The 14913-nt window shown below is 41.7% G+C and overlaps 1 protein-coding gene across 1 annotated transcript in view; it reads right to left on the reverse strand.

Moving 5' to 3' along the window:
- Nucleotides 1-14913, reverse strand: part of LOC117511477 (cyclin-dependent kinase 17-like) — a 135849-nt gene that overhangs the window by 48374 nt on the left and 72562 nt on the right. Inside the window, exon 4 of the mRNA XM_034171498.1 lies at nt 10696-10829. Coding sequence (XP_034027389.1) covers nt 10696-10829 — 134 coding nt within the window. The remainder of the gene's footprint in view (nt 1-10695; nt 10830-14913) is intronic.

The raw sequence follows: 14913 nt of genomic DNA on the forward strand, positions 1-14913 counted from the left end.
ACTAGACTGGCAGCCTGTCCACTGTGTGCCCCAACTCCATTTACCACTGGGATAGGCCCCAGCCCCCCGTGATCTTTGACTGGAATAAGCAAGTTTAGAAGATGGATGGAATATTTATTTACACTTAATATACAACACAATCACTGAAAAAGCAAAATTTCATTAAGGTATCAGGACTTAATTATCTTGCTAAGTGAAAGTCTTGGAAACCATTTTTTTTGCCTCATGATATGATTTTTAATCTACTGTGTTTGTAAAAGATGCAACACTTCATAATACTAGTATAATAAAGCTCAAAATGAGTTTTGTCAGATAGTTTCAAGGCTTCATTTTAAATTTCTTGAAATCTTGAGATTTCTTAAGATTTCAAAAAATCTTAAGGAGTCAGTTCCTCCAGGAAGTTTTGATGTCAGAATTTCAACAATTAATTCAACATCTATCTATGTATCTATCTATCTATAGAGCTATACAGATATATTGGTTGAATTATTTGTTAAATTAATTGTTGAAATTATGGCATTGCAAGTTCCTGGAAAATTGTTAATAGGACAAGTGGAAGTGAATCTAAAAACTTCATTAGTCTCAAAACAAAACAAGATGCACATTTCTCTGTCTATAAATACAGATATAGAGAGGTATTGGTTGAATTATTGTTAAATTAACTGTTGAAATTCTGGCATTGCAAGTTCCTGGAGCGACTGACTAGAGGGAATTTTCACTTCTACCACTGTGAGATTTTTTTTATACATGGCATGTGCAGGTCATACCAGCAGGCTGTGCAGTGCCAGATCCATCTCAAGGTTCCCTCATATGCACTCAAACAGTTTCGGATCCCGTTTTGCCACCATTGGAATATGTAAATTGCAGTCAGATGGTCGTCAGATTACACATGGACCACTGTCGGATACGTGTCCCATCTCAAGGGCGCCCGGAGGGTTTTGAACATGTGCATCACACTCAGGGCTGCCAGCCGATTTTGACCAACTGTGTTGACCTCCGCAGATGGCTGTCAGAGCATTCTGGAATTGAAATCTGACACTTTTCAGATGTGCGCGGATTCATAATTCCGACGCCATTTTGTGTGATTCCGGCTATGTGTGACAAGGGTATGAATGTAAACCCAGATACATGATGGAGGAATCTATTTCCTGCCACTTGAATCCACAACCTTATTCTTTCGGTCATTATCCAAATCTCATGACCATAGGTGAGGACAGAAGCATAGATCAACTGGTAAATCTGTTGTTCAGCTAACAACCTGCCGCTGAACACCACAAAAAAAAAAGAAATAATCCTGGACTTCAGAAAGAACAGGGCTGACCCAGCCCCGCTCTACATCCAAGGGGACTGTGTGGAAAGGGTCAGCTCCATCAGGTTCCTGGGAGTGCAGCTCTCTGACAGCCTCTCCTGGACTGCCAACACCACAGTGGTGGTGAAGAAAGCCCAGCAGCGACTCCACTTCCTGAGGGTGCTCAGGAGAAACAATCTGGCGGAGAAGCTGCTGGTGTTGTTCTATAGAGCCACCATCACAGTACTACATCACAGTGTGGTACGGGGGGTGCTCAGCAGCAGACAGGAGAGCGCTGCAGAGGGTGATCAAAACGGCCCAGGGGATCACTGGCTGCTCACCTTCTGGCTCAGCTTTTTCTTCACAATAATGGTGTAGTACAGTGTCCACAGCCCCAATCCATCTATTGTCTTACAGGCCATCTTAATTTCACTTGTGAACAAGACCCAGAGATACTCAAACTCCTCCACTTGGAGTAATAAGTCTCCCCTGACCCAGAGGAAACAATGCACCCTTTGCCAAAAGAGGAACATGGTCCCAGATTTGGAGGTGATGACCCTCATCCCAGTCACTTTACACTCTGCCTCAAACCTGCCCAGTGCACATGAGAGGTCATTAGCTGATGAACCCAATAGACTGCATCATCCGCAAAAAGCAGAGATGTAATTCTCAAGTCACCAAACTGGACACCCTCCAGTCCCTGAGTACTCCTTGAAATTCTTTCCATGAACATTACGAACAGTACTGGTGACAAGGGGCCAGTCCTGGAGCAGTCCAACAGTCACCAGATACACATCTGATGTAATGCTGAGAACACAGACACAGCTCCTACTTTGGACGTATAGAGATTGGATCATGGATGCGGTACCCCGTACTCCCGCAGCAATCCTGATGTGACCAAACTGAACACCCTCCAATTCCTGACCTTGTTCTAACTATTTTTGTGATTAGCGTAAAGTTGAATAGGAGTTTAACAACCAACATGTGCACCAGCATTTGATTCTCAGTCATGTGTCCTTATCTAGAGGAGTTGTAAACTCTCTCTCCTTATGCTATGGTATGTCAGGTTAAGTGTGGGCACCAATGCACCTCGGGGCCTGTACAGACCTTATTATTATGTGATTAGTGCTAAACCATTGAGCCTAATACTTAGCGAGACTGACAAAATATAACACAACCATTTCAATGATTAATTAATCATACTGATCATTTACGATGAATCTAACCATTTCTGATGGAACACAGTTTCTCTAATGTGACTATTTGTATTTTTTTTAATCTGTTCTACATTACTGTCAACTAAATATACTGCATTTTGTTTTTGGACTTATAAATTGGATAAAACTGGGAAACTAGTGTGATTTTTGTTCTGTTTTTAAGAATTTATAAAATAAAAGATCCTTTAGTAATTGAGTAATCCATTATCATAAAAGAATTAGCAGATTAACAGATAATGAAAATTACTGTTACTTACTGTTGAAAAATTTTAAACTGTTGTTTAATCTTCGTGACATTTTCCATTCTTAGGTGTGGTTTAAATAGGCCAAAAATTGGCTTTGTGTATGTGTGTGTGTATGTGTGTGTGTGTATGAATGATTGTTTGTGAATTGATATATATTTTTATGTAAATCATTTATGGGAATATAAACTATGCTAAGCTGCACAGTTCATTGTGAGCATCACAGACATGCTCAGCAGTTGTTCAGTATGCTAACCTATGAGGTCTTTCATCAACACTTTTCACTTCAAGTTTTCTTGCGTCAAAGAGACAACTCATTTATGCTTCGAAATTAATGAGTGCTCTTAAATGACTCATTTCTGCTACTGAATAACTTAATTATTTCTCTCTAATTACTTAATTTGCAGTCAATTTAATAATAAGTGTGCAAGCAATAAGAGCATTACTTATTGCCTTCACACAAAGTCTTATTCTTTGTCCCACTGACACTCTTGACAACTTAATTGAAGACAGCTTAGTTTTGGATGTGGATATAGTACTGTATTTCATATTTTGTCTGTCTATTATGCACAACACTCGGGCTTTGTGACATCTCCAAAATGTAATGACTGTTCAAGATAACATTAAAACTTTTAAAACACCATTCGAAACATTTTATCAAACACTGGTAGACACTGGGACCAATAGAATAGGTTTCTGACCAATTCGTGCCACTATACCTCATATTTCACTGACTTGAAAAACAAGTGGAGAAATTGTTGTATTACGTAAGCCTGCAATATTTGCATTTCTTCATGCACATCTCTTGACATTTCCACTAGACCATTTGAAAGGACTAGTATATTTATCTTCTGAACTCAGTTCACTCAAAGGGGTGACCCAAGCAGAGGGTCATCCCTTTGAGTCTGGTCTGCTTGAGGTTTCTTCCTCAGAGGGAGTTTTTCCTTACCACTGTTACCTGTGTGCTTGCTCTGGGGGTTGGTAAGGTTAGACCTTACTTGTGTGAAGCGCCTTGAGGCAACTTTGTTGTGATTTGGCGCAATATAGATGTAGTAAATTAAATTAAATTAAAATTTCACAGTAGAAGTTGGTAAATTTTAGAAAATCCCTTGAACCTGGTGGAATCTGCCTTCTTTAAAAATAACTTTAAAAATCCAACCAACTTTTGGGGAAACATCATGAAAGCAGGATCAAAGTAACCAGTCTTTTGGAAAGTTGCAAACCTGTAATTTTCACATTACATATCGTCACCTTCTAAAAATAAAGGCCTAAGTCATATTTTCCAAAACATAACTTAGGCCATTATTTTAGGAAGGTGACGATATAGCAGATAATGTCACCACAGAAAATAAATCGTTGGATATGATATGCATAATTGTCACATGGAGAAAATGGGGTGGTAGTATTAATGTATTAAAATTATGTGTAATACTAATGGATTCTATTGTAGACAAACAGAATGTCACAGTAACATGCACTGAAATGTTGCACACCTGTAGCCACCACTGCTTGGAATATGACTCTCATACCTGAGGCTATGTCCTTCTAAACTTCAGCGTACATTATTTTCTGCATGGGGGTGTAAAAATATTTGGTGTTCTACAAGATATCCAGTGGATATCCAGTGATTTAACATCAGAACTCTGTCAGGTGTCAAACAAATACACCTCCAATTCCAATGGAGTTTGGACGTTGTGTAAAATGTAAATAAAAAAAGAATACAATGATTTGCTAATCTTCTTCAACCTATATTCAATTGAATACACCACAAAGACAAGATATTTAATGCAAAAACAAAAACTTCACCGCACTTCTGCACAGCACAAACAAATCTGGTGCAACCAGGCAGGCCCAATTTGTAAAAAAGAAGAAATAACTGGTGCAGCACAGAAATAAGTGCAAAAAGTCTTTAAGGTGCTGAAAGGAAAAAAATGTTTTTGTGCAAATATTTGCTCATTTTGAAATGGATGCCTGCAACACATTTCAAAAAAGTTGTGACGGGGCGACAAAAGACTGGGAAAGTTGATGAATGCTCAAAGAACACCTAAAGGCTCAGCCTTTCACAAGCAAAGATGGGGCAAGGAACATCACTTTGTGAACAACTGCGTGAAAAAAATAGTCCAACAGTTTAAAGACAATGTTTCTCAATGTTCACTTGCAAGGAATTCAGGGATTCCATCATCTACCATCCATAATATAATCAGAAGATTCAGAGAATCTGGAGAACTTTCTACATGTAAGTGGCAAGGCAGAAAACCAACACTGAATGCCCGTGACCTTCGATCCCTCAGGCGGCACTGCATTAAAAACCAATATCACTGTGTAAAGGATCTTACCGTGTGAGCTCAGGAACACTTCAGAAAACCATTGTCAGTTAACACAGTTCGTCGCTACATCTACAAGTGCAAGTTAAAACTCTACCATGTAAAGTGAAAGCCATACATGAGCAACATCCAGAATGGCTGCCACCTTCTCTGGGACCGAGCTTATTTGAAATGGACAGACGCAAAGTGGAAAAGTGTGCTGTGGTCTGATAAGTCCACATCTCAAATTGTTTTTGGAAATCATGGACGTCATGTCCTCTGGACAAAAGAGGAAAAAGACCATCCAGATTGTTACCAGCGCAAAGTTCAAAATCCAGCATCTGTGATGGTTTTAGGGGTGTTAGTGCCCATGGCATGGGCAACTTACACATCTGTGATGGCACCATCAATGCTGAAAGGTACATCCAGGTTTTGCAGCAACACAAGCAGCCATCCAAGCAACGTCTTTTTCAGGGACGTCCCTGCTTATTTCAGCAAGACAATGCCAAGCCACATTCTGTACATGTTACAACAGCGTGGCTTCGTAGTAAAAAAGTGCGGGTACTAGACAGGCCTGCCTGCAGTTCAGACCTGTCGCCCATTGAAAATGTGTGGAGCATTATAAAGCGCAAAATACGACAACAGAACTGTTGAACAACTGAAGTCGTACATCAAGCAAGAATGGGAAAGAATTCCACCTACAAAGCTTCAACAATTAGTGTCCTCAGTTCCCAAACGCTTATTGAGTGTTGTCAGAAGGAAAGGTGATGTAACACAGCTTTTTTGAAACGTGTTGCAGGCATCTATTTCAAAATGAGCAAATATTTGCACATAAACAATAAAGTTTATCAGTCTGAACATTAAATATCTTGTCTTTGTGGTGTATTCATTTGAATATAGGTTGAAGAGGATTTGCAAATCATTGTATTCTGTGTGGGCAGCACGGTGGCTTAGTGGGTAGCACTGTTGCCTCACAGCGAGAAGATCATGGCTTCAATTCCCACCTGTGGCCTTTCTGTGTAGAGTTTGCATGTTCTCCCCATGTTGCTTGGGTTTCCTCCGGGTGCTCCGGTTTCCTCCCACATCCAAAGACATGCGGGTTAGGTGGACTGGAATATTTAAATTGTCCGTACGCGTGCGAGTGGGTGTGAATGTGTTTGCTTGTCTGTTTGTGGCCCTGTGACAGACTAGCATCCTGTCCTGGGTGTACCTCGCCTCACGCTCTATGCCTGCTGGGATAGGCTCCAGCCTCCTGCGACCCTTCATTGGACTAAGCGGTTGAAGATGAGTGTGTGTGTGTGTGTGTGTGTGTGTGTGTGTGTGTGTGTGTGTGTGTGTGTGTGTGTGTGTGTGTGTGTGTGTGTATTCTCTTTTTATTTACATTTTACACAACGTCCCAACTTCATTGGAATTAGGGTTGTACCTTTGAACCGGTTTTCTACCACCTGAGGAATGATCACAAGAATTAAGTCATGTTATATTAAATTTAAGTCAAAGCTCCCATTAATATGATATGATTTTATTAAACCTCCAATGGAGACATAAAAACACATGATAAAAACATTACAAGACAACAACATGGTAATAACAAAATAGAGATGATCTGAACTAGAATGGAGACAAAAGATTATTGACCATTGCTATATCGTGACTAGTAAACAAAAAATACTTGACACTGTCCGAGATACCACACTCTGATCTCAAATGTAATGTACGTTTACATACACCTTTGTATGAGTTCTCACAAAGATATCTGGCCAGCAATATATTGTACTTATTACATGTTTGAATAACAGCAGACACCAAATTCTTTTGACTAGAGTTTTCACCTTTAAAAACGCGAGTGAGAAGATATTTACATAAAACATGAGTACGTGAAGATGATAAAAACATAGACTTAAACAGAGAAAGCTGTTGCATCTCAACATAAGTGTGAACCCGATCTATGTTTAGAGCCTGAAGCAGTGGAACATTTTTACAATATGACTTAACACCTAAAGCAGATTTAAGAAATTTTGCCTGGGTAACCTCGAGCTGATTCATTACGGTTTTACCCTGGTATATACACTCAAGACCGTATGTCAACACAGGACGAAGAGCTGCAGAATAAATACAGGTAATGGTACCAGGGTTACAGCCATTGACACAGAGACCTGCGCCCTGCAGACAGTAAAATGCTCTACGAGCTGCTTGGATCCTAGCTTCAGCGTGGCTGCGCGTATCGTTTGCAAGGATGACACCAAGGTGCTTCACTTCAGAATTTTCAGTGAGCTGGATACCACCGAGTGTCCACCTCCGTTGTGAAAAACGCCTTCTCCCAAATGTCACACATGTAGTTTTCGTCGGATTAAAGCGAAGTCCGTGTCGATTAAAATAGCGATCCGCTTCTGCAGCCCAGAGACGGTCAAACTACAGAGGAGCAAATTGTCCACGTAACAACACAGGTTGTAGGTAGTGTCACCAATGGAGATACCACAGTGCATATCTGACAGTTCCTGCACAAGGTCCTGATATAGAAAACTGAAGATGAAGGGTGAGGATAGGCCTCCCTGACGAGTACCTTTCTTAATCACGATAGCCTGACTGACACTCTCACCCCATCTAAGACACTGGTTCAACTCTAATTTTCACACTGCAAATTTTTTGGTACTTACAAAAAAAAAAACAACAACTTAGATTTAGAAGTGTTAGATACTATAATTTATCTTGTTTTAAGAGTTAATTTCTTATTTTAAGTGTTCAACATGCTTATTTCTACATTTAACAATTTTAATTAAAGAATCTTGTCAAGTGGAATTATCTTGCTGCATGAATAGATCATTTCGCTTGTTTTGAGTACCTTTTCGCTCAGATTTAGGGTGTTTATCTTGTTTTTAGACATCCCTTTTTTGCAGTGCAGGACCCACATCTTGCCATCATCCTGTGAAAAAAAAAAAAAAAAATCAACACCGTGCTGTTCCTATGCTCACAAAACTTATTTGGAACCCATCAGGAACGGTCCTGTGGGACATTTTCCTCGGATGTGATTTAGACAGTAATCGGTAACTATGTACTGAACATTTATGACCAAACTACACAACAGTAAGAATGACTTTCACTGCCTTGTCATTGCTGCTATGTCATTTAATAGGAACTCCTTATCCCATAATGCATCAGACCTATAGGTCATCTATACAAAACAAGCCTGATGACAAGATGCCTATTCGGATGTTGTCTCTGTAGCAGCTGGGGCTGACCCAGCATACCCAGCATCCCTGTGGTATTTATCGCCAGTGTTGACAGTGTGAAGGTAACGTGTTTGTTTACATGTAAACATATGTGCGGACACAGAAAATGTTTCTTTGGCTGAAAACAAAAGGCAGGGGGATTTACGGGTTTATGTAAACTCAAAGGTTAAAAACACGGAAGTGTTACAACATTATGATAACAGCAATATTGTGCACAACCCTGAAAACATCATGCTACCATCTGCACACTGTGTGTGCCCGTTATGACAGAAGTACACACATGTACACGTACAAGACCTACAATATTTACCCTCAGTGATTCGGAATCTACATTAATTTTTTTCCATTTAGTAGTCGCAAAGTAGAAATGCACATTTGAAACAACAACAGCGACGTGACAGCAGCAAAGCACTCTAAAAATGCCCAAACACTTCTTCAAGTGCACTTTCTATTTGACAGGATTCACAACGCCACTCGACACTGACGAGCATCGTCGCACACGGGTAATCCGTAAGCTCTCACGAAAGGGCAAAGACGGGCACAAGGTGAAAAAAGAGAGACAGATTTCCTCTTGTCCAATGATACGGAGTGAGTGGAGAGCCGCACAAAAACACACGCACGTGCCCACATACTCACAATGCAGAACAGCTCCAGTAGCTCCCTCATTGTCCTCCTTAAATGTGTCTTTCTATAAAAATCACACACACGCTTTTTTCACTCTCTGACCTGACACAAACACACACACACAAGCAACACACACACACATGAAACAGAGAAAAAGAGAGAGAGGTTGGCACTGTGTTTGAGTGCCATCCACATGCTTGGAGGAGGAGGAGGAGAAAAACAGGAGTGGAGGAGAGATGAACAGACAGATTCCTGAGGGGAGAAAGGCAGATGGGGGAAGGGGTGAATGGGGGGGGTGCAGCTGAAAGGAAAGATTGCCTTTCTGTCCTCCGTCACTGCTTCTCTCTCATCTTTCTTATCATCTAGTGAACCTCATTCCTCTGAATTTCATGTCACTGCCATCCCAGTAATTATTCTTACATCTGTAATTACTCTCACCCACACGTGTTCAGCTACTTCATTAAGCCCCCCCACCCCTGCTCCCGTGCCCCGGCCCCCCCACCCCCAGTAACCCTTACCCGGGCCCCTCCCAGCACACACTCTCTGTGATAAACATGGTCTAAATTAGTAACTTCCACTGATTTCCACAGCACTCAGAGGCACCAGCGTGTGTGTGTCTCCAGGGGCATTTCCTGTACTAACACTGTGCTCGTCACTCCCCATCTCCTTCAAACATACAACAACGTGCTGAATGACGCTCAAGGACTTCGATGATTGGGACTGGAAAATCTTTTGCTGGTGGAGTCGAACAAGATAAACAATGTCCCATGTGCCTTCTGGCAAATTTGCTAAAATCTAACATCTTTTTATTAAAGTACTTCTCTGTGTCACTCCACCATGTAGCTAGTATATAAATGTACACAGCCACAGAAGCCTAGATAACTCTGTCGGAGTTGTCATGGGTCTATTGGCTCTCCTCACTAGTCTCCTTCACTCACAGTCACTCAGTTTTTGACAAACGTCTACTCCAGACAAATTTACCACTGAACAACATACTGCTTGGTTTCATAATGGATACGGAAGTCCAAGACATAATTTGTGACTTGGAAATGTCCAAGTGTCCATCCTCTGACTTGTCTACAGAAAATTCCCTGTAACCATTATGATTTATAGTCCATATGCCAAACAGACTTTCAATACCACTTAGCAACATTTACAACCCAGTCTCAGTATACCCTGGTCTCCAGAAAAATGTATAATAGCAATTCCAATTTGGCAGCTATAACTTAGTAAGGGGTTGAAGGATTACACAGAGGTCAAAATATAAAAATGCTCCAATCACATTAAAAAATGCACCACATTTTTGTCTGATTATAAATACCCAAAAAAGGTACAGTTTGGACTATCTAAAACCCAATGTTATGGAGTTATGGAGGAATAACAAGAATAATAGTGAGTGAATGGTAAATGTTGTTTAGTGACCTTAGGTGGTACTGATTAGGTCAAAACTGGCTGTGGGGGCATATTTGTACACACCACTGTTTTGCTTTTTTACTGAATTTATGTGATATTTAGATTTCTTTTCAGTAAGAATATAAATGCCATAATTTGATAAATTGCACCATAATGAAGCCTAAAGTATTATTATTTGATGCCATAAACAAATTAAAATGTGTAAAAGCTCAGTCACAAACATTTTCACAGCACTGTAAATAGGATGCTTGTGTTCAACTGACTCCTGAAAACCCCAAGGTAATTTAGAGAACAATATTGTGGCCAAATGGGCTTTATTTTTTATTTATGAGTAAATCAGGTATGCTTCTCTGAGACAGGTGCACAGCTGTATTTCAGTACCTCAGTAGATATGCGTCGATGATGGTTGTTTCTCATTCGAACCCTGACTGGACTTTGGACTTCATCGGAAGACGTTCCAGATGCCTGATCGCTCTCCCCATCTGAACCCATCTTCACATTCTCATGGACAATACCTACAACACATATAAGGACAAAAACATTTCTCATCAAAGATAACTCCGTTGCATCACAGTGCCTGAAGAGCCAGTTGTCCATTAACCAAAAGGTCAGTGGTTCAATCCTGGTTACTACTATTTGTTTCTCATGTGCATGAAGGTCCTATATATATAGGTCTGTTAGAAAAGTATCCGACCTTATTATTTTTTTCAAAAACCATATGGATTTGAATCACGTGTCATTGCGTCAGTCAAGCTTGAACCCTCGTGCGCATGCGTGAGTTTTTTCATGCCTGTTGGTTGCTTCATTCACCTGTGAGCAGGCTTTGAGTGACGTGTGGTCTACCCCTCTCGTCTATTTTTTATTGCGAATAAATGTCTGAACGATTTGGATCTTTGCTGCATCAATTTTTTTCCAGAAACTGTAAGAGACCTCCAGGTGGACACCGTTCGAAAAATTAATATGGCTTTCAGGGACGATTTTATGGGGATTAAACAGATTACGGGGTGTTATTGCCCCTTTAAGGACGGCCCACAACTGCTGAGAGCGCAGCGCGCTCCCAGCGCCGATGGACAGGCTGACACCCCGCACAAACAACCAGATCATTTCCAACGTGAAAGCTTTGTTGATCCGGGACCTCGTCTGACTTTCACAAAAAGGCAGAAGATGTGGACATCAGCACTTTTTCCGGCACATTCCACCGTTACAGGAGTTTTTTTTTCATGGAAAAAGAAGCCGAGGGACGCGCCACGGAGCCGTTCATTACGCGGGACAAAACCACCTCGGTGTTGGTCTCACAGGTCGGCTTAAAGGTGGATTTCAGACGGATTCCAGTTGCTTTCCAGTCGTGTGAATATCCGATTGTGATTGTGCATGAGCTGAACATGCCAGAACATGTCCTGTGAGGCTTCATCACGGCGTTTCTTTTCACCATGCAGCTCCGCCGCGACGCGCGGAATTCCTCCGCCTTTGTTCCTCTTTCCATGACAAAAACTCCTGTAACAGTGAAATGTGATGTTCATTTCTAAACTGGACGCTGTCTTGATCTGGTATGTCCTCTGACTAGCACAGGAATTCTGAAAAGATGTGGACATCAGCACTTTTTCCGGCACATTAAGACAGAGGTGCGGAGGAGTTCGGCGCGTTGTGGTGCAGCCGCTCGGCGCAAAGAAACGCCGTGATGAAGCCTCACAGGACATGTTGGGGCTTGTCCAGCTCAAGCTCAATTTCTCAGATATGCACACGACAGAAAAGCAACCGGAATCCGTCTGAAAGCCGTCCTGAGAGACCAACACCGAGGTGGTTTTGTGCCGCATCAAGAGCGGCACGGTGGCGCATCCCTCGGCTTCTTTTTCCATGAAAAAAAACTCCTGTAACGGTGGAATGTGCCGGAAAAAGTGCTGATGTCCACATCTTCTGCCTTTTTGTGAAAGTCAGACGAGGTCCCGGATCAACAAAGCTTTCACGTTGGAAATGATCTGGTTGTTTGTGCGGGGTGTCAGCCTGTCCATCGGCGCTGTTGTGGGCCTTCCTTAAAGGGGCAGTAACACCCCGTAATCTGTTTAATCCCCATAAAATCGTCCCTGAAAGCCATATTAATTTTTCGAATGGTGTCCACCTGGAGGTCTCTCACAGTTTCTGGAAAAAAATTGATGCAGCAAAGATCCAAATCGTTCAGACATTTATTCACAATAAAAAACAGACGAGAGGGGTGGACCACACCTCACTCAAAGCCTGCACACAGGCGAATGAAGCAACCGACAGGCATGAAAAAACTCATGCATGCGCACAAGGGTTCAAGCTTGGCTGACGCAATCACACGTGATTCAAATCCATATGGTTTTTGAAAAAAAATAATAAGGTCGGATACTTTTCTAACAGACCTCGTATATATATATATACATATATATATATATATATATATATATATATATATATATATGTGTGTGTGTGTGTGTGTATATATACACACACACATACACAAAAAACCAGATGACAGGATCCTTTGAAAGGAATATTGATTTCATCTGACATCACACTGTTGCAATTGCTACGCCTTAAATGTTAGTGAAATGCTTGAGCTTCCCCCAGATATTTAATGATTAAATTGGCAATTTGCAGATAGAATTTCAATATAGCTCATGGCTATAGCTGATTCTTCACTATGCACAAACATGTTTATGCTGGTTTTACACCAGAATTATGTCATGTTTGCCCTGGGGTGCTTACTTTGGAGTTCAATGTACTCAACAAAAATATAAACGCAACACTTTTGGTTTTGCTCCCATTTTGTATGAGATGAACTCAAAGATCTAAAACTTTTTCCACATACACAATATCACCATTTCCCTCAAATACTGTTCACAAACCAGTCTAAATCTGTGATAGTGAGCACTTCTCCTTTGCTGAGATAATCCATCTCACCTCACAGGTGTGCCATATCAAGATGCTGATTAGACACCATGATTAGTGCACAGGTGTGCCTTAGACTGCCCACAATAAAAGGCCACTCTGAAAGGTGCAGTTTTATCACACAGCACAATGCCACAGATGTCGCAAGATTTGAGGGAGCGTGCAATTGGCATGCTGACAGCAGGAATGTCAACCAGAGCTGTTGCTCGTGTATTGAATGTTCATTTCTCTACCATAAGCCGTCTCCAAAGGCGTTTCAGAGGATTTGGCAGTACATCCAACCAGCCTCACAACCGCAGACCACGTGTAACCACACCAGCCCAGGACCTCCACATCCAGCATGTTCACTTCCAAGATTGTCTGAGACCAGCCACTCGGACAGCTGCTGAAACAATCGGTTTGCATAAGCAAAGAATTTCTGCGCAAACTGTCAGAAACCGTCTCAGGGAAGCTCATCTGCATGCTCGTCGTCCTCATCGGAGTCTCGACCTGACTCCAGTTCGTCGTCGTAACCGACTTGAGTGGGCAAATGCTCACATTCGCTGGTGTTTGGCACGTTGGAGAGGTGTTCTCTTCATGGATGAATCCCGGTTCACAATGTCCAGGGCAGATGGCAGACAGCGTGTGTGGCGTCGTGTGGGTGAGCGGTTTTCTGATGTCAATGTTGTGGATCGAGTGGCCCATGGTGGCGGTGGGGTTATGGTATGGGCAGGCGTCTGTTATGGACAAAGAACACAGGTGCATTTTATTGATGGCATTTTGAATGCACAGAGATACTGTGACGAGATCCTGAGGCCCATTGTTGTGCCATACATCCAAGAACATCACCTCATGTTGCAGCAGGATAATGCACGGCCCCATGTTGCAAGGATCTGTACACAATTCTTGGAAGCTGAAAATGTCCCAGTTCTTGCATGGCCGGCATACTCACCGGACATGTCACCCATTGAGCATGTTTGGGATGCCCTGGACCGGCGTATACGACAGCGCGTACCAGTTCCTGCCAATATCCAGCAACTTTGCACAGCCATTGAAGAGGAGTGGACCAACATTCCACAGGCCAAAATTGACAACCTGATCAACTCTATGCGAAGGAGATGTGTTGCACTGCATGAGGCAAATGGTGGTCACACCAGATACTGACTAGTATCCCCCCCCCCCAATAAAACAAAACTGCACCTTTCAGAGTGGCCTTTTATTGTGGGCAGTCTAAGGCACACCTGTGCACTAATCATGGTGTCTAATCAGCATCTTGATATGGCACACCTGTGAGGTGGGATGGATTATCTCAGCAAAGGAGAAGTGCTCACTATCACAGATTTAGACTGGTTTGTGAACAATATTTGAGGGAAATGGTGATATTGTGTATGTGGAAAAAGTTTTAGATCTTTGAGTTCATCTCATACAAAATGGGAGCAAAACCAAAAGTGTTGCGTTTATATTTTTGTTGAGTATATGTAATGTATAAATAATGAGTTTTGTGATAGAATGTCAACTTAGTTGGAGCGGTTGGAGACCCCACACTATGTACAGAGGGATTTAAACTAGTTTTAGGACTGTATTATTTGCATGTATATATTATATTCCCGTTGAGACACCCAGGTGCCATCAAAATGTCCCAAGGACCCAATTGAGCTTCACTGAAAGAGTGACAACTGCAGTTGTACAGGACAATATTATTTTGACATG

The sequence above is a fragment of the Thalassophryne amazonica genome, chromosome 6 (genome assembly GCF_902500255.1).
Source record: "Thalassophryne amazonica chromosome 6, fThaAma1.1, whole genome shotgun sequence".
Taxonomy (NCBI): Eukaryota; Metazoa; Chordata; class Actinopteri; order Batrachoidiformes; family Batrachoididae; genus Thalassophryne; species Thalassophryne amazonica.